General features: G+C 43.2%; 1 protein-coding gene across 8 annotated transcripts in view; it reads left to right on the forward strand.

Moving 5' to 3' along the window:
* INPP4A (inositol polyphosphate-4-phosphatase type I A) overlaps positions 1-20867 on the forward strand; it is a 99977-nt gene that overhangs the window by 37223 nt on the left and 41887 nt on the right. For all 8 annotated transcript variants that reach the window (XM_035114601.2, XM_035114600.2, XM_035114605.2 and 5 more), the window contains 11 exons: positions 1169-1329; positions 4237-4306; positions 6428-6638; positions 7886-7930; positions 8208-8326; positions 8443-8559; positions 10010-10089; positions 11611-11722; positions 12706-12796; positions 15650-15797; positions 19670-19800. In XM_035114601.2, the coding sequence (XP_034970492.1) occupies positions 6533-6638; positions 7886-7930; positions 8208-8326; positions 8443-8559; positions 10010-10089; positions 11611-11722; positions 12706-12796; positions 15650-15797; positions 19670-19800 (949 nt within the window). In that variant the 5' untranslated portion in view covers positions 1169-1329; positions 4237-4306; positions 6428-6532. The remainder of the gene's footprint in view (positions 1-1168; positions 1330-4236; positions 4307-6427; positions 6639-7885; positions 7931-8207; positions 8327-8442; positions 8560-10009; positions 10090-11610; positions 11723-12705; positions 12797-15649; positions 15798-19669; positions 19801-20867) is intronic.

A 20867-nucleotide genomic window follows, 5' to 3' on the forward strand; every position in this document is an offset into this window, starting at 1 on the left:
ACTTTTTGAAGACTGAGAACTTGGTTTAGGATTGAAATGTGGGGCAGGGATGCCAGACACTTGTTCAGTGATGGGTACTGGACCACTCCCTCAGCCATGTTCCATAAGGCATTAAAAGCACATGCTTATTTGCTTAATAAAAAATTGTATTTTCTTTAAGTTGGGTACAGGAGTCCTAACATAATGACATGTTAAACAACATGACAAAGCCGCTTCTGGGGAACCAGAGCAGCACATGGAAACGCTGTTTACCTTCCCGCTTGGAGCGGTGCCTATTTATCTACTTACACTTTTGACGTGCTTTCGAACTGCTAGGTTGGCAGGAGCTGGGACCTAGCAACGGGAGCTCACCCCGTCACAGGGATTCGAACTGCTGACCTTCTGATTGGCAAGCCCTAGGCTCTGTGGTTTAACCCACAGCGCCACCTGGATAGGCTGGGTTTAAGGGCAAGAGAGGAAGTAAATTCATGACAACTAATGAATTGCTTTCTGTAATGTGATGCTTGACTGTTAAGTAATCTGGACAGTTCTTTGAATTTTGCAATTTCCACATGTATTTTATGTACATATATATACATATGTACATACATATAAAATAAAGGTGCCCCGTTTCCTAAAGATCAGAAATACGTTTTGTAACTTTCACTGAAATGGGAGAGTAGACTTTGATATACTCATATTTTTCATTTTTCGTTTTTTTTAAATTGGTGCATGTGCTCAAGAGATTTCACTTCCTTCTCAGAGCAACCCATCCGGAAATGTCTGTGGAAAGGATTTCCTACAATAATTTAGCTAGCATTTAAGGCTGCCGTAGGAAGCCTCTTGTTGTTTGCAGATACTGACTCCTAGAAGCAATACTTTAGGAGATGGAAAGGGCTCTTGATTTAAAAGTAATCACATCATTGAATTCCTTGTCAAACTGAGGAATGGCTTGGCAGCTTCAAAAGTACTTTTTGTTTCTTCTTAAATTCATTAATTGGATCAAATGTTTATCAACCCGAGGGAGCACTTCCCAGTACCAACAAAGAAGTGTTGAAATTGCACCCTTTTGATCCTTTTGGTGTAAGTTAACTTGTAAGTGGCATTCTAAAAAGCTGATATTTTTACAGTATTTTCATGAAGTTCAGCAGATGAACATTACAAGGACACCCCTTTTCTTATTTTTCAGGTTTTGTGACCATTCAGCCTGGGAGGAACAGCGGTGTGTCGCCCGTGGAAAACAAATTAAGGCAACATGGATATCTCGGTTCTACACTTATATTGAACAAGTACAGAATTCGGTACTAGTTTATCCTAGGATTTTTAGCTTCTCATTGGAAACCTAGAAAGGTAAGCTTCCAGTTTTTAAGTCTGTGGCAAAACTGAAATAAAAAAATAATGTTTGGGCAATTTCTGGTGATATCTCAGAAGGTGTATGTGTATTGAGCAGAGATTTTCAGTCAATGTGAGACTGCAGGGAAGTTCTGTAAATGTCTGCAGAGATGAGTGTGTCCTTCACTCTACCATATCTAGCAGTCACAAAGTAGCTGCATTTGTTGGATTTAAATAATATATATAGGTTGTACTTTTTAAAGCACAGAATTTACCCTTTGTTTTAGTAACAGCTATCACAATAGGATATTTTAGAGATTCAAAAACCATTGAAGATGCATTTAAGACAAGCAATTGTGATAGAAAACGAACTGTTTATATCCAAAACTAGATCTGTGGGTTGGATGTTCCCTATCACTGTGGTACTGTTGACAACAGTTTTTGTTTTAACTGACTCCTGGGGCGCACTCCAAATACACATGGTGTGAAAGTTAATTCAAACATGACTGGCAAGTATATTATGTGAAGTAAATGTGCACCCTAGAAGATGCCCCGGAATCCTCTGTGGCGCTTGGCATTCCATGACTGTCAAGCAGGGGTCTGTGTGGAAAATGTTTTCTATAAATGGAAAGTTTGCAAACCAGTTGGTTGCTATTTTAAAAGACCTGGGCAATTAAGCTTCCCACAGCTTTCCCTTTCCATTTTGTTCCTTTTGTGGTTTAAGTTAAGCAGATGCTAGAAACGGATGGTGCTTCGGAACACAAGGAAATGAAGTCATTGTGGTACGAAGTAAAACAAGTCCCCTTGACCATACATTGGCCCAGTTCAAATGATAATTCAAGGCTATGAAGCCTTGAATTTCTCCAGAATGTAGGACAGGCAGCAAGATATTGTATTCTCTCCCCAGCCCTCGTGTAGAATCCTGAAGAAGTGAAACTGAGGCATGCTGGAATTCCTGGGTCAGGAATGGCTTCTTGGTGACTGGAATAAGGATTTCTGCTTCAGCTAGCAAAGTTCCAGGGGAAGTAGGAATTGAAGTACAGTAGAATCTTTAAAATGACACCTGAACCGCTGAAACCAGAAGGGAGAACAGTTCTTTGTGAGTGTTGGTAGGTTGTTTGAAAGCAGAGGTGTTTATAGGCTGGTGTGGTGCTGGATATGAGAGCAATCCTTAGCCTCTGAGTCACAGGGAAAGGGGCATAGTGTGTTCTACTTAGATCATGGAATTTGAAATCTGAGTATCTTTTTACTAAGTAAAAACCCTGAACGTCTAAAAATACCATGATATTTTGATTTATACGGCATAGCCAGGATAACGTGTTCCAAGTCCTAGAAGGAATGAAGAAGAGAAGCATAGTCATGAACTGTTGGGCTGCTGCAGTTTTCTATATATAACTGGAATGAACTGGGTTTGAGGGGTAGTTATATTAATATGGATGCAACAGACGCATTTCGCTTATTGGCAGTGTTAACCTCTCAAGCTGAGCAAGAGGCTCTTTATGCTTTTCAAAACAACAACAACAACAACAACAACAACAGTGGGCCAGGTAAGAAGCCAGGGGTGGGGAACCTTTTCCAGATTGAGGGCCACATTCCCTTCTAAGCAACCTTCCAAGGGCCACATGCCAGTGGTGGTCAAAAGTGGGCGGAGCAACAGATGTAAATTTTGCCTTTGTACAGGAGGCTAGCTCCTACACATCACTTAGTACCCTCTATCCAGACAAGCTGGAGCTGTTTGAGGACACATTCCAGCCAGGCAAAAGCAGGCTGAGAAGCATAAACAGTGAAGGCTGTGACCTGGGAGAGTTCTAAGGGCCAGGTACAGAAAGGCCTGGGGGTCACATTTGGTTCCTGGTGCTGAGATTCCCCATCCCCAGTCACGGATGCCATGACCTAAACCTTAATCTGAGCTACAGAAATGCAACACTTCCTTGAAGAATGAGACTGGTCTATTTTAAAACGGCTTTGCTTCCCTTAAGATTTCTACAAAATATTGCTTCATAGCTGGATTCTGTGAATTCCCCTGAAACTTTGCGGCAGCAGAGGCTGAGTAGTAACTCTTAAATCTGGCAGTTAAAAACAAATGCATGGCTGGAAAGTTGCACAAAAGAATGAAGCACCTTAAATGTTCTTTAATTACCTTGTCTTTGTTCACGTTTAAAATATATTTCCGTTTTAAAAGCTAGCTATTGCAATAGTTTCAGCTCCTCCTCCTCCTCCTCCTCCTCCTCCTCCTCCTCCTCCTTATTTAAAATCTCCATCCATCTGGTGAAAATAACTCATATTCTGGATTTATGATGGAGTGAAAGTATCTCATTTGCCAAGGAGGCAATTTGTTATGGTGGGAAATCATTCTGTTGTGATAGTGGTGTAAGCAAAATATTTTATTCTGGGCAAATAGTTTATAATAGTATTAATTAGAACAGAAATACCCAAACTATGTGCCAGAGCATGACAGTGTGCCAGGAGAAAACTGTTATTGTGCAGAAAAGACTAAAAATCCATTACTGGATCCATTCCCATCACTTGACACTCAAGTGGCCTCTTTGACGTGAAGTGCCTTCCATCAGCGAGGGAAATAGTTCAGAATGGTGGGAACTCATGGTATAATTCAGAAACCTCATCCTGAATATATGCAAGGGAATGCTATATTTTATGAACATTTATTATGGTTACTTCTTACACTTTGTGCCTTTAAAAAAAACAAAAAAAAACAGAATGGCTCTAAATTGGCCATCTTCTAAATGCATATAATTGAATCTCTTTGAAAACCCCAATTTCACACCTGAAGCTATAACGGCAGTTAAGCTCACAGCGATAAAGGCATGTGATATGATTGGAAGACTAAATAGACATGTGTATTTAAAAATCAATATCAATTTTGAATGCCCAGACTCAGTAATTCATTGTGTGTGTTTTTTCCAGATGGGAAAATAAAGCTGCCTTTAAGAAATGCAAAATACCATGCTCTCATCCAAGAAAATAACAGCCCCCCGTAAGTAAAAAGTTGTTTGGTGTAAAATGTCACATGCATTATGAAAAATTACTGCAATGGGGAGCTTCTTGTAAGCTGAATCATAACTCGGAATTCAAGTGGGTGAGACTTGTAATTTTAATCACATTTAAATTTTGTAAATCTTTGTTGAAATTGTTTTGTTTTTGTGTGAGGAGATTGTAACTTGCTGAACTTGGTGACCTCCAGATGGTGTTTTGACTATAACTTCCATCAGCTACAGCCCATATGACCAACATCAGAGACGGTGGGAGCTGTGATGCAAAACTTCTGAGGGACAACATATTGGTCAAGGCTGCTCCAGGGTGTGGCTCGCCCAACACAATACTGATTCCTTCCAAAGGGATGATCAAACACATGAATGGATACTGAGACAGACAGGTCACCATTGGTCTTGCTTGGATGTGACGCCATGGTTTAACATTAACAAATATGAGCCTAGGGCTGGCATGCTCCTTCCTCTATCTCAGGCACCCCCAAACTTTGGCCCTCCAGATGTTTTGGACTACAATTCCCATCTTCCCCGACCACTGGTCTTGTTAGCTAGGGATCATGGGAGTTGTAGGCCAAAACATCTGGAGGGCCGCAGTTTGGGGGGTGCCTGCTCTATCTCCTCTGGTGCAGCCACAAATAGGAGTTTGGAATATTTTACATATGTTTTTGATTAACCACGGCTTGGCATAGCATCCAATCCCAAACAAACATGTGGTTAATCTTAACTATTGTTGAAAACATAGTTTGTTCATTTGGCTTGTTCAAAAAATGCTAAAGATAAACCACCATGTCTTACCCATAGAGCAGGCATGTCAAACCTGCGGACCTCCAGATGTTTTGGCCTACAACTCCCATGATCCCTAGCTAGCAGGACCAGTGGTTGGGGAAGATGGGAATTGTAGTCCAAAACATCTGGAGGGCCGCAGGTTTGACATGCCTGCCATAGAGGCTAGTGGCGCAGGGTTCCAAGTTCTGGAGGGCGCCAGGGAAGAGGCGTAGGCTGGACGAGGCACCTCCCGGGATCAGCTCGCCGCCCTCGCCCACCTCCGCCGCGCCTGGAGCCTCTGTCTGCCATGGCCATCATGGCATGAAGTGGTCAGCTGAGCCGGGAGCCACTGTGTCCAGCCTCTGCCTCTTCCCCGCCGGAGGAGTTGCCCTCGAGCTGCTGCCCACCTCCTCCAGCCCCGCAAAGCTGGGTGCGTTGCCGGCAGCGGCATCCTCCTTAAAAAAGGTCGGCAACTCTTGGGAAGGGGGGGGCGCTGGAGGTATCTTTGCACCACGGTGCCATATATGCTTAAGACGGCCCTGACCATGTAAGGCTTGGACGGTACACTAAACTGTGGTTAATCTAAAAATGGAGGTGGAAGATTCTGATCTTCCTAAAGCTGTGGCAGAAGAATGGAGCATTTGAGTTTGAGGCTCATTGTTAGTATAAAACATGGTCTGAACATAGTCAACGTGTGTGACACCACCTGCTTGTCTGGGGCAAAACCATGTAGTACTTGGTGCAAATTCTTTGACTGCAGCCGAGAATCAAGACTCTTACTAAGTGGGTGTTTTTCACTGACACAGGCAGCTTCAGGTTATGTAGATTAGACCATAGCCCTCTTCTGACATTTCAGCCTGGACCCATAAGGGGGAAACACCTGTAGAGGGATCAGAAGGGGGGAGAAGGTGAGTGGCGCCAGACATTTCTGCTCCACCCTCAACTTTCATGTTTTTAGGGTAAAGGTCTGAAGCAGGCTTGTGTGTTTTTCTGAATGTGCTTGCAAGCCTCCTAATTGTGAACCCTGAGAAACTATTATCATTTGGAAAGCATCTAAAATACATGGTGAGGTCTGCTGAAGCAAATGGTCTCCTGTTAAAATGGCAAATTTATTCTTCCTTAATGCCGCCATTAAAATCATTTGAGCCTTTGCTGTTAAAACCAGTATTTAAATGAACCTAGTTTGGAACAGGTAGGTAGCTGTGCTGGCCTGCCATAGTCGAAAAATAAAATAAAAAAAAATTCCTTCCAGTAGCACCTTAGAGACCAACTAACTTTGTTGTTGGTATGAGCTTTTGTGTGGAACCTAATTCAAATTGTGTTTTGTTTTCATTCTGCCTTAGCCTGCTGTCATAAGGGCTGCAAGTGAAGACGGCACTCTATTTTGATCCTTCATCAAGTCTTTGCTGTGATCATACAGTGAAAAGAGGCGTCTTCCCCATGACAACATGTCAGCAAAAGATACCAGCCCCCGCCATGGTGCAAAATCCCGCACTGTGCAGCGGGCCTCAACTATTGATGTCACGACTGACATGTTAGATTTGTCTTTGGCCGGTTAGTATCTTTTCTTCCTACCTGTGTCCTCATGGTTGTATTGAATTCTTAATTTGTCTTGCTTTTCTGTTTTTGTCTTGCTTTTCTAGTTTTTTAGACAGTCTCCCCCTGCATCCAGTGCTGGTAATGAAAAGATTAATTTGGGAACACACACACACACACTGTTATATTTGTATCTTTCCCCCTTGTTATAAGCAGCAGGCACGATACAAGGAAAATGGGGAGGATAGTAGATTTGGGAGCAGTATAAATAAGAGACAGAAAAGTGTTAAAGAGACAGAAAAAAAGAGACCAGTCAACACTGAATTTATGTCGTTATGAACTTTTGTACCATTGTCAGTTCTTCCCATAGCATCGCCTTAAAAATTTTGAATGAACAATTTTGCATCAGAAGCTGCAGATTGGTCCTTCATCCAGATAATTACTTCATGCATGACCAAATGCTTTTATATGCTTAATATGATCTTTGATCATTTTTCTTTGAACACCATTAGGCCTTTTATTTTCTCATTCATTCTGGAAGTGCTTTGAAAAGTGTGTGTGTGTGTGTGTACCTACTATCTGAGATACATAAGACTGAAGTTCTAGGTGAACTATTTACATAGTTCTAGTTACCCAGGTGGCGCTGTGGTTAAACCACTGAGCCTAGGGCTTGCTGATCAGAAGGTCGGCGGTTCGAATCCCCGTGACGGGGTGAGCTCCCGTTGCTTGGTCCCAGCTCCTGCCAACCTAGCAGTTCGAAAGCACGTCAAAATGCAAGTAGATAAATAGGAACCGCTACAGCGGGAAGGTAAACGGCGTTTCCATGTGCTGCTCTGGTTTGCCAGAAGCGGCTTTGTCATGCTGGCCACATGACCTGGAAGCTATACGCCGGCTCCCTCGGCCAATAATGCGAGATGAGCGCGCAACCCCAGAGTCGGTCACGACTGGACCTAATGGTCAGGGGTCCCTTTACCTTTACCTTAGTTACAGGTAGGTCTGGCGTAGTCAAAACAAAATATAAAAAATTCCTTCCAGTAGCACCTTAGAGACCAACTAAGTTTGTCATAGGTATGAGCTTTCGTGTGCATGCACACTTCTTCAGATTTACATAGTTATTTGAGTAAGTGAGTAAGTGTTTACTTTTTACTTTATTTACCCCTAAATTGTCTTTGCTTCCTAATGAGCGTGTAAGACTATTTTAAAAGGAGAAAATTGACTTAATCTGCATATCTTTATATGCTTATGCTAATCTCTGTACTTTGCAGGTAACAGCCAAGATCCGGATGAGCCAATCTTAGAATTCAGTTTAGGTGAGTAGTTCCGTTGTCTGGAGAGGTCACTTCCTGATTCGCACACAGAAGCTGTTTTCAAGGGCGCCCAGTGACCGAAGCCCTCAGCTGTATTGAGGCAGCACTGGGTGTTGAAATTTTGTGCCCCTAACCATTTTGTGTCTGGGGCAACTGCCCCGTGGCCCTTTCCCACACTGTGCCACTGAGGCAGACGAGTGAAAAATGGGCATCCCCCCCTTTATACTTTGCATATATTTGCGTGACATGGTGTGTAAGCCATATTGTTTCTTTCCTATAGCTTGCAGCGAGCTCCTTACCCCATCGCTAGATAGAAAGCCAAATAGTTTTGTAGCAGTGAGTGTAACTACACCACCTCAGGCATTCTGGACAAAGCATGCTCAGACAGAGATAATTGAGGTAAGTAATACTACCTCAATTACCAGCTGTGCCAGCCACAGCACCACCGGTTAATCTTAGCTGATACCAAGTTATCCAAATGTAACTTTTTCTCTCCGTTTTTTTTTTAATTACAGGGAACAAGCAACCCTATCTTTCTAAGCAGTATTGCCTTTTTTCAAGACTCTCTTATTAACCAGATGACACAAATAAAACTTTCTGTATATGATGTTAAAGATAGATCTCAGGGAACTGTAAGTCCAATTCACCAAATGTCTTCTCTGTCATTCATGTTCAATGTAAACAAAACGTTGCATATGCCTTTGGTCTGAGGTACACACTGCCTGTTCTCCCCCTTGGAGGCCAGCACTAACAGTGTAATCCTAACCTTATCTACTCAGAAGTAAGTCCTGTTGAATTCTGCGGGGCTTACTCCTGGCTAAATGGAGTTAGGATTGCTGTCTTAGTGCTAGGGTCAGGAACCTGAGGCTTGAGGGCCAAATCCAGCCCTCTCCATCCAGCCCTCAGGAGTGTCTGCAGGCCTTGCCTCTCCTCCACATCACATCCGTCGCTGGCCATGCTTTTAGGCCTACTTCATGTGCTTTTGCTTGGCTGAAATGCAGGGCCGGCCCTACGGCCAGGCTGGGTGGCGCAGGGCACCGTGAGCTGCGCCCGCCCGCTGGCCGGCCGGCCCGCCGCGCAGCTGCGCCTACCCACCCACCGCGCTGGGAAACGGGGCGGGAGGGCGCTGGAGAGATTGCGCTGTGCCTGCCCGCCTGCCCGCCGCGCACCATGGCGCCAGGGGCGCTTAAGACGGCCCTGCTGAAATGTGTCCTTGAACTGTGACAAATCCTCTTGCTTGCCTGGGTTGAGGATGGAGAGAGGGGTTTGTGTAGACATTCTTGGGAGGCTAAAACATAGGCCACTGTACAAAGTAAGAGTCATATCTGTTGCCCCACCCACTATTTTGCCCCTGGCTCCGCCCACGACAGGTATGTGGTGCCTGGAAAGTTGCCTATGAAGGAATTTGGCCCTTAGGTTGGAAAAGGTCTCTCCCCACCCCGCAACGCCTTAGGAGATGGTATTGTTAACTGAGCATTCTAAACATGTGCTTGAAGAAGCTCATTCTGGGCTGCATCCAATGATTCCCTTCCTCTGATGGAGAGTGGGAATCTGTGGATCCAACCGATTAAAAATAATCATGCTTGTAGTTTCTCTCTCTCTCCCCCCCCCCCTCTCTCATACAAACACTGCCAAATTGTAGTTTATAAAACTAGCCAAGGCTTGGTGTGATGTCTGAATTTATAAAATATGGTATGTATATAATCGTCTAGCAAAGTATAATCCCAAAGCCCTGCTTTTGGCATTGCAGCCATTGTTCTGTCTTTGAAGGCTGTTGAATCCTAGAGACAGAAGTGAACTTATGAACCTGAATACTGCACTGATAGAAAATGAAGGCAGACAAGCCACTCTAAATTGTGATTTGAGTCTTGCAGGCTTTGGAAAGTCAAGCTATCATTCTAAAGTATTGCCAGTGCATTCTATATTCTGGCACGATGCCAGTACTGAGCCAGAGAAAGTGAGAGGCTTTGGTTTCAGACATCACCTTGAAGCCATAGGAATGAGCTTTGTAAATAGAAATTAGAAATGTAATTAGTTTAGGATTAAAATGTCCTCTGCGTTGACAATACTTGTCTTTTCCAGATGTATCTATTGGGTTCTGTGATGTTCACTGTAAAGCAGCTACTTAAGGAGAGTAACCATAGATTGCATTTAACACTAAGGTTTGTGCTCCATTTTTGTTCGTTTGAAAAGAATCAGGCTTCCACATCTGCGTGTACTATTGGAAAACTGGGCCATTTAACTGCACGATTGATGCTGTTTAAATGGGGGTCCTTTATTGCACCCCAGTTCAGAAAGTGAAGTGTCCAGGCTTTTAGGGCTATGAATGCTCGACGAGACCTTTTAAAATTTTTTGTGTTGTAATGAAATAAATATTGGAACTTCAAAGTTTCCTCTCATTTCGAGTGATTGTAAGACAATTTAATGTCCAGCACAAATCTTGCACAGGGCAGAGACTTTCTGGTAATTGTTAGTAGAACTTTGGTAAAGTAGAATACTTGTTTTATGATTTCCCCCACCCAGCATAAAAACAGAGACTTGAAACACCAACAAGTAACCTCAGAAGTCTTTTGCATGTGTTACTTGTGCGATGGGGCAACCATTGATAAAAAGTATTATTTTTAATCTTCTAAAACCTCATTCTTCACAGTTGTATGTGTTCCAAATCTGCACTTTAATAAGTTCTGTGGGTTTTTGTGTTTTGTTTACACTTAGAAATGAAAGCCAATTTCAGGGCATGTAAGTAAATCTAATTTAAATGTGTAACAGTAAGCCAGCTCCCAGATTCTGAAGGAATATAAAGATGCAAACGCAAAACATTGGTAACAATTATGTTTGGCAGAGCTTTCATAGATTATAATGACAAACAAAATGCACCTGGCAAAGTCAATTACATACATGCATATAAGTTTTTAGAAGTGTCCTTCTGCACTTCAACCTCAACATCACATTTATTTTTTTTGAATTTTGGCTTAGGCCTTTGGCTTAATGCCAAAGCAGACGCAACTGCATTTGCTAGTATCCCTTCTCCATTACACGTCTCTCCTATTTTCCCCTTCTCTTCCCACTTTGTTGCCTGCCCTGTATTTGAAATGTGCACTGTAAACTCCATGGGACAGGGACCTGTGCGTTTTGCTTCTGTGAGGCCTGCAAAGCACTACAAAACTAGTACTATAAGCTCCAAGGGCTGAGAGAATGATTTTACCCAACCTTGGATCGCGAGAGGTTACAAAATATCCAAGGCTACACATTTCCATGCATTTAGCACCTTGCTTATATTTTAATATTTTTATATAACAGGTCAAGTGGCTGGGGAGACCCAGCTGGATGGGCGGGGTACAAATAATAAATTATTATTATATAAAAATTAAAAAATCCTTCCAGTAGCACCTTAGAGACCAATTAAGTTTGTCATAGGTATGAGCTTTCGTGTGCATGCACACTTCTTCAGTTACCTTTATTTTGACTGCGTCAGACCAACACAGCTACCTATCTGTAACTATTATTATATAAGTGTTGGATCTTGATCTTTTAGTTTGAGTCTCCGTTTATGTAGCTAGAAAGAGTTAACGACAGAGGAAGCTGTAAGAATTGGGGTCTATAGCCAGATGGCGTAGTATGTGCAACAGCAACCAATCAATAGTCCTAGCTGATGGATCACAGCAATGATGTGTGTGTTGCAGATCTGCTGAAAGTGATCGTGTTGGTAACATTACAGTCATAGGGTGGCAAGTGGAAGAAAAAACAGACCAAAGGCCTCCAGTTACCAGGTCTCCTGACACCATCAATGGAAGGGTGAGTGAATATCTTGCCCTCCTTCTCAAGACAATGCTGGAAATAAAAGATGTGATTGTTGATCTCCTCACCACCTTCTTTTACACTTTCCCCAACCATCCTCAAGGACAATTCACACTGTGTTGCTGTTCTTTTAACCCAGGCACCCCCAAACTTCAGCCCTCCAGATGTTTTGGACTACAGTTCCCATCATCCCTGACCACTGGTCCTCTTAGCTAGGGATCATGGGAGTTGTAGGCCAAAACATCTGGAGGGCCGCAGTTTGGGGATGCCTGTTTTAACCCATGGGGCTGTTCAGACCGTACTTGGGTGCAAGCTTTCAGGGGGCAAGCATACTGTACATAGCACAGCAACCAGCCCCATGATTGTGGTAGTTGTGCCACTATAATATCAGGAAGTATATCTGGGATTTTATTCCATGCTGGTTGGTATCTCATTGCGGAACGATAATTTCAGAAGTGTGTGTCTTGTCAATTTTTATTTTTCTCAAAATTATCGGTGATCACCTGTCAAGACTATAGAGAGAGAGAGAGTCCATGAGTTCCACTGGGTATTATAAAAGATTATCACACTGACAGGCAGCAGAATATACACAAATATAGCTCAGGGTTTCTTTTCTTTTTTTTAAACTTTTTATTAGATTTTCCAATTAAAACACAATTATATTACATCAATTATTTTGATTATTTCAAATTATACAAATACATATCAATTAAACCAAATATTATGCCGAATCATAAAATTTTTAAGTTTCCCATGCTTCAAAATCTGGGGATTCTAGGTAACTGTCCGCACTGCCATCCTACGGGGTTTCTTTATGCTGTAGCTGTGTGTAAAACACCCCTGAATGCTACACATTTATCTGATAGCAGATCTGGTTGAAAATGTCTCAGAAGTAAACAGTCCTCTATAACTCAGTACATTTTATTTTTTTTAAAGTCAGTGACGAAGCATTGTGTTAATACTATTCTCATTTTCTTCAGACCGTGCTGTCAGTTGATGAAAGTTTAACAGAATCTTTAGGAATCCGATCCAAATATGCTTCATTACGGAAAGACGTGTTGTTAAAATCCGGTAAGTACCTACCTATGATGCTAATTGATATTTCTGGATCCCATATAGCTCAGCGTTCCAGCAAGTGACTTCCTAATCTTCAAATGTATGCTGAGTCACAGTCTTGACTGCGTTAAAGGAGCTGGGTGTATCTGCATTTGTTTTAACTGATGTGTCATCTTGACGACATACATCTAAGTAGGTGGGAACAGAGGTGTACTGCTGATCTGAGTTTAAGAGCGTAAGAATGTAAGATGAGCCTTCTGGATCAAACCAATGGCCCATCTGGTGCAGCATCCTGTTCTCACAGTGGCGAACCAGATACCAGTGGGAAATCTGCAAGCAGGACTCAAGCATGAGAGCCCTCTCCCCTCCTGCGATTTCTAGCAACTGGTATTCAGAGGCATTACTGCTTCCAACTGAGCAGAGCAAAGCAATCATGGCTGGTAGCCAGTAATAGCCCTCTCCTGCATGAATTGTTTAATGCTCTTTTAAAGCCATCTAGATAGGTTGCCATCATTCCCTCCTGAGAGGGAGGGAGTTCCATAGCTTAAAGCAGGCACCCCCAAACTGCGGCCCTCCAGATGTTTTGGCCTACAACTCCCATGATCCCTAGCTAACAGGACCAGTGGTCAGGTACGATGGGAATTGTAGTCCAAAACATCTGGAGGGCCGAAGTTTGGGGATGCCTGGCTTAAATACTTCTTAATATCTTCCAACGTTCCATAGCATTGGATGTCTATGAATTCCAGTGTTATGAAAAAGAGAAAACATTTTCTCGATCCACTATGCCATGAATAATTTTATAAACTTCTGCCATGTCGCCTCGTACAAGCCTTTTCCCTAAGCTACATAGTTCCACATCTCTCCTTATAGGGGACTTGCTCCATCCTTTATCATTTTGGATGCCCTTTCCTGAACCTTTCCACACTCTACAATATCTTTTTTGAGATGAGGCAACCAGAACTGTCCTTTCTTTATGACCCCGTGCATTGAATTCTTCACAGCTGCTGCACACTGGGTTGAAACTTTCATAAAACGATAGATAGATAGATAGATAGATAGATAGATAGATAGATAGATAGATATAAGCAAGCAGTACTACCGGTAGCAGAGTTAGGGAAATGGGTGGCTTGCTAATCAGAAGGTAGATGGTTCGAATCCCCGTGACGGGGTGAGCTCCCATTACTCAGTCCCAGCTCCTGCCCACTTAGCAGTTCGAAAGCATGTCAAAGTGCAAGTAGATAAGTAGGTACCACTACAGTGGAAGGTAAACAGTGTTTCTGTGTGCTGCTCTGGTTTGCCAGAAGCGGCTTTGTCATGCTGGCCACATGACCTGGAAGCTGTGCGCCGGCTCCCTCAGCCAATAATGCGAGATGAGCGCCACAACCCCAGAGTCGGTCATGACTGGACCTTTACCTTACTAGCAGAGTTGCAGCATAAAGCAGTACATAGTTTTTGGTGCGAAATGTCTTGCAAGGTTTCCCCAAATAACATCACTGGAAGCAAAAGTTTGTTTTCAGTTGCAACAGTTGATATGATGTGTGATCTAGAGAAAGCGTATTTGTGTATCGCTTAAATGCTTCTCTGCATGCACAGGGAGACATGCCGTTTTTTGCTCGCAGTTGCAGTGCCATGTGCTGTATGAAACACATCCCTGGAAGGGCTTCTGTCAGAAGCATGTGGCAGCCTATGTTCCATAAAGAGCTGCAGGAGGAGGAAGAAGGGAAGACCTCAGAAGTCCTTAGGGCAGCCTTCCCCAAACTGGTTTTGGACTTCAATGCCCATTAGTCCCAGTTAGCAGGCCAGTAATTGAGGATTATGGGAGTTGCCGTTCAAAACATTTGAGAGGCACCTGTCTGGGGAAGGCTGCCCTAGCGAATGCACAGAAACCTTTGGATCTCAGCCACTGTTGTATCACTGGCTGAAGACAGAGGCAGCTCACAGCACTGGGAAGACACTTCCAACTCTCTTCTAAAAAGATATATCCACAGCTGTTTCTGTCATAACCAGCAGATTGAATGCTGATAAATCCTTTTGTGCCTCTCCCTGCTTGTTTTGTTTCCCAGCCGTAGGAGGAGGCAAACTGCCCTGCAGCCCAGCTGCCTAGAATAGGCGGAGGGTTGTGCTGTGAGCTCCCTTTCCATATCACATCTGTCTTCAGCCATGTTTCGTCAGCTGGGGATGCACTTGTAAGAATGATGCAACAAAATAGTTGTGTGTGTGTGTGTACGTACAGATACTCCATTGAGATATTTTTCTGTATAACTTCGTCCTGTGAACTCATTCTGAGTGGCTTGCTGCAGAGTGGCAAACTAAACAGAATTGCTTATTTTCCAGTGTTTGTTGGATACAGAGCATCACTCATCCAGACTCTTATCTAGCATCATCTATGCTGCTGCTCATAAAGGCTTCCTTTCATCAATATCTATGATTATGGTAGCACTCTCCTTGGATATCAGTGCTGGGAAGCTAAGACACTACTTGGAAATGAACAGTCACACAATTTATGTGCCTGCAAAAGTGTGGTCCCGAAAAGCTCATTATGAAGCTGTTGAGCATCTGTGTTCTAACCCAAATATACATGTCTATGTCTAGCCTAACATTTTTAATGCACTTTTTTTAAAAAAAAATGCAGTATATTGAAAAGTGATTCAAGAATTGATCAGACCTCAATTTCTGCTTTTGCTGTGGTTGTTTGAATATGTACACCAGGTGGGGTGGGGAGTTAACTAAGTGTAATTCTGTTACATTAATCTTTTGTATGTTTTGGTGTAATAGGCCATTTGTGACCTCTAAGCCTCTAACAACTTTGGTGTTAGAGGAATGGTGTTTGTATTCTCTGATAGCAAATTATGTGTTTTAACGTTTTAGTGTTTGGAGGGGCTATTTGTCGGATGTATCGCTTCCCCACCACTGATGGGAACCACCTGCGGATCTTGGAGCAAATGGCAGAGAGTGTGCTCTCCCTACACATTCCCAGACAGTTTGTGAAACTGCTACTTGAGGAAGATGCTGCCAGGTAAACCCCCACCACCACCAGGCAGTCCCTATAAAAATGCTTTACACCTATGCTTTTGAAGTGATTAAGAAAATAATATATTGTATGCAGATTCATTGTAACTACCTGCCATCACAGCTCTGCATTTCTGACCCACTCTCCTGACCTGTCTTGCAAAATCTTTTGAAGGAGTATTGCTAGGAACGGCAGAGTCCCAGGGGCACAGACCCATTTTATGAACTTGCAAATTTAGGCTGATTTTCCAAAAATCAACAAATTCTAGTTTGGGCTGCCTGAACTGTCATGGATTGTTTTCAGCCTAGTTAACTGTTAGGATGTGATTCCCTTCTGTCTTCCTGTGACTGAAAGATGTTACCAGCCGAACTGAAACAGGGCTTTGTCAGTTTATACTATCAGATAACTTTTTGATAGATATAATGATAATCTGGCTAGCTCAAGTGAAGTCAGGACTCAGGATAAACCGAGTGTACCATGAGAAGTGCTGCTGTTGCTATTACATTATTCAGCCACAGTTCTATAAAAAGCAAACCTCAAGCTTTGAGGTAAATCTTTAATGAGAACGGGTTCCCATGGCCTTTTACTGTTTTGAAGCTCCTGGCGTTACACAGCCTAGTTGAAAAGTTATTTTAAAGGTGATGAAATATTATATATGAAACTCTGATTTCTGCATACATCATCTGCTACCCAACGTGCTTGGCTATTACTGTGGTTTGTTGGACCTCAATTCATTTAAAGATCACTGGCTGCTTGACTCCTTTCATCGTAGCTTTGTATTGGGTTGGGAAAATAAATTAGGGCAATGGCAAAATTAGGTGGCATCTACACTAAAAACATACCGGTATGTAAAGTTCAATGAAAGTATCACAGGAAATTCTGTTTGGACACATCAGTTTTCATTTATTTGAAGAGAAGCAAATATTGCTGATAAAAACATACTTGTGGGTTTGTGTCCAGCTTAATCCTATAGCCAGTCATAGTCGCTGCTCTGTATCGGCCAAGAAACATTTCCCAGTGTTCTCCCATACCTCTCTGTATTTTTTCATTTTATATACCGGTACCTCCCTAAGTTGATTGGCAATACTTTTTACCTTGTTCACTGTTGTTATCTGAGCCTTATTTGGATGTTTAGAATTGTGTGAAGGAGAGGAGGGAATGTGCTGTTCTGCCCCTGCCCCTGAATCATATCCCCTAGCTCTCCAAGTGTCCCCCATTTGATAAACTAAATTGTTCCTAAATTGCATGTGGAAACTCAATAAGAACAGCAGGCTCCCTGCTGCAGATGTTCTCCTTCCAACCCAAGCAGGATGGTGGGTCAGGATGGACACAGGGAACATTGAGCATTACTCTGCTCTCCTTATTGTGTATGGAAGAGAAGTCCTGAATAGGGCACTTTACCATGAGTTTGGGGCAAGTATCTTTGAAATATTTCTGTTGAACAGTTGAGAAGGGCTATCTGTGAGCATGGCAGAGAAGCAAACCACCTGGCAATGGGTGGGGGAAAAAGAAGAGTGGCACAGCCTGGGAATAAGGTTTTTGGAGCAGGATAGCTCATGCCTCCTCAAGCCCCAAGCCTGCTTATGTTTCAGCAGCAGTTTTTAAAGTAGATGACTGCACCATGGTGGCAGCTTGTTTATCCACCCACCCTGCTCTTCTTTCTAGTCAAATGTTATGCCTGTGTATGAAATCCAGCAGTATTTGTGCATATCTAGTGTGCATTTCCTAATTATGCATAGCGGAACATTTCGGGGTGGGTGGGAAGTGGGGCTTAGTCTGCTGGGCTTTGTAGAAAAAGGGTGGCTTTGGAGACTAGTAATGATCAATGGTCCTAATTCTTCAGTCGTGAAGGGTTATGCATCGACAATGTACTGACATCTGCACCTTTTGATTCCTAGTAACACAGATGTATTGAAAACATTTCTCAAATCTTACTCTGCATGCAACATTTCAAAAAGGCTTACATGAGTTCATTGGCATCACAAGCCAGAGAGGAATGAGAAGAAACAGGATTTGCAGAGGAGGGAAATGACTCAGGGAGGGTTGTTGAGTTTGATGGAACCACATGAGTGAGAAGTGATCTCTTCCAGTGCTTGACACAGAGCCAGTCACTCTCGTTTTCACCCCTCCAAAGGATGTGTCACTTACAATAGCAAACTCTGAATTGATTTAGTTTCCACAGGCAGAGTGCCATCAGATGGCTAGGTTTTAGGCAGGCCTGTGTGGAACTTGTCTGAGGCCTGGGGTGCGGGTCTTGTTAGAATAAAGTTAGAAACAAAAAAGCAGTCAGTCCCTGGCAGGGTCTAGCTCCCTTCCCCCAGCCCTCTGGCCAGCTTAGTCCTCCAAGGCCTGGATGGCTGCTCCCTTGCACATGCCTGGTTTCAGGGTCCCTCCAATTCTCTCTCCTTTCCCCTTTAAAAAGGGAAAACCTCTTCTCCTGCCATTTACAGAATAGCAGAATAGGCTCACATGGCTGCTATAGGATCCTCTGCAAGGCAAGTTAGGTTGTCGGTCTGTCCTGTGTTTCCAGGTCACCTTTGATGGCATGCAAGTAATGTCTAGTTCTACCCATTTCTGTGCTCAGTAATGATGCTGAGCTATGGCTACGGTGCACTTGAAAATATTGTCCTGTTGCAATGCTTCAATTTTAGCGCATGCGCCACAGAAGTGAGGCCAATCCAGCTGGAAAACCAAACGGAATGCTTTTTGATGATATAATAATTCACACAAGCATCAACACTGCATGTTTCCTGTTTCTAGGATCAAACTTAGAGGCATTTGTAGAATCAGGAGTTTGTGCTTCTTCCCAAATGTGGGGACACCTGTGTGGTTAGCCTCCATGATGTCACACAAGAGGCGGCACAGTGCACCAAATGCATTAGAATGAACCTGTAGTTGTGTCTGGTTTAAGTATAAGCATTGGCTGTAGTCTTTTGTGCAGATAGTATATTGCTCTGTATGTGCGTCAGGTGTAACACTGCCACAACACCTTTTATAAAAAAACAAAACAAAGGCGCTTTGGGAGGGAGGGACTTTAGAGAACATAAGCAAATGATGGAGAGAAACCATGCCAAGCCCTTTCCCTGCTCATTTCCGCACTCAAACACACACGGTTTTGAACCTGTGTTTGCTTCCAATGGGAACCTTCCACAAATAAAAAGTGTACTTAGGTTTGTGGAAGAGTCTTTGGTCTAGTAGACACATAGCCTGATGGAAGAGGAAGGGCGGCAATTAATGCTGATTGCCTGCAGCCCTCCACAGCATATCAAATGCTGTTATGGGCCGTGCACAAACCATAAATTTAAAGTACATTTAACACCCCACCCCGAATCCTGGGGACTGTAAATCACCCCTTACAGAGGATTCTTTTGCAGAGGGGGAAATTGTGCTTTAAATTTATGGTGTGGACATAGCCTAGGGGGTCCCCTAACCTTCTAGAGAAGATTTTTGGCTGGCTGAAGGGAGCAATCTCAAGAGTCACCTCCTCTCTGCTAACAGAAGAGGTGTTCATTGGATCAGCAGCACAGCTGAATTCATCCCTTTGTAGCACTGCATTCTGGGACATTTCCTTTGACCTTTTTTGGAGCTCAGTGTTTACAAATGGAGACTTGCAAAATTTCACAGGTATGATGGGGAATTCCCCCCCCCTTCCTCAGCGCTGCAGAGAGCGCCTTCCATGAAGTTGAACTGCAAGTCAGTTATGCTTATCTTTCAAACAGTGTAGAAACCAGCCCAAACTTGACTAATGTCTCAAAATGGCACTGATGTGCTTGAGGAAGGGGCAAGTAATAGATACGCTTGAAGGCAGATTTTGCTTTTTTTTGGTCATACAACCAAATTAATAGCATCTCCCTGTCTTTGGGGGTGTTTTTGTGTAGGGTTTGTGAACTTGAAGAACTGGGAGAGCTCTCCCCTTGTTGGGAAAGTCTTCGTCGGCAAATAGTTACTCAGTACCAAACGATTATTCTGACGTACCAGGAAAACCTCACAAATCTTCACCAGTACAAAGGTAACTGACATCTTCACCACCACCACCTCCATAATACAGAATGCATGTTTGGAACTATGATTCTATGATTATTTCTAAAACACCTGCTGTAATGTATGATTCAGCTGTTCTCTAGAGAAAAACGGTTAAACTGTGGGCACATCCTATTTGCACCACAGATGTAGTGCCTGGGTGTGGAGCAATAGCACTAAAAAGTTCTATTTCACTCTCCCTTCCACCTCCATCTGTGCCCAGACACATGCGTGGGCGACTGGGTAGGACATAAGGAAGTGCATGTAGGACCAGCCCTAGCACTAGGCAGAGGGAGACCTCAGGTGGCAGATGCTAGGTGGAAGAAGCAGTTCCTGGCTCTGCCTCCCAAGCATCCCCAACCCCTTCCCCTTTGCTGCCACTCAGCTCCCTGTTCCCTTATTTACCCTGCTTCAGAGCATACTGTCCTGTCATCAGAGCTGCAGGGTTTAACTGCTAGTCCAATCAGCTTCTGTATGTGAAATGGGGAAAGGATGCTCTCTTATCCTTCCCTTCAGAAAGAAAAACATGCTGGGCATTTTCCCTGCAACCCCATCCAGCCCACCCTTCTCTGTTCAGTGCAAGTAACTGGAGGGGGAGGCTAGCTTGAAGATCTAAGAGATTTTCCATTCCCTGAATGTGCATCCGTTTGTAGGATTTATACCTTGCCTTTTGATGCAAACGCCAAGGCAGCTCACAGTAAATTTCAAACAACTGGAAAGTGACACTTAAACCGCAAGGGAAAACAATAACAGCAGATGAAAGCAGCAGCAGCAAACCATTGAAAGAATCCTGAATACCATTAAAAGCACAGAAGAACAGCAAGGACTTTGCCCAGAGCCTAAAATAAATATGAGATGTGTCCATCTGCATACATACATAGATGGAGGGAGAGAGAAAACAGGGCTTTGAAGATTCCTACTGGAATTCTCCACCTTTAACTTTTCTTACCTGTTTTTTATCTGGGTTTTTGACTTCAGAATTCCATTCTTTAAACACAAAACAAAAAGCTTGCCACTTATTGTCCGACCACACCACCCTAAGTTTCCATGATTCTC

The sequence above is a fragment of the Zootoca vivipara genome, chromosome 4, assembly GCF_963506605.1.
Source record: "Zootoca vivipara chromosome 4, rZooViv1.1, whole genome shotgun sequence".
Taxonomy (NCBI): domain Eukaryota; kingdom Metazoa; phylum Chordata; class Lepidosauria; order Squamata; family Lacertidae; genus Zootoca; species Zootoca vivipara.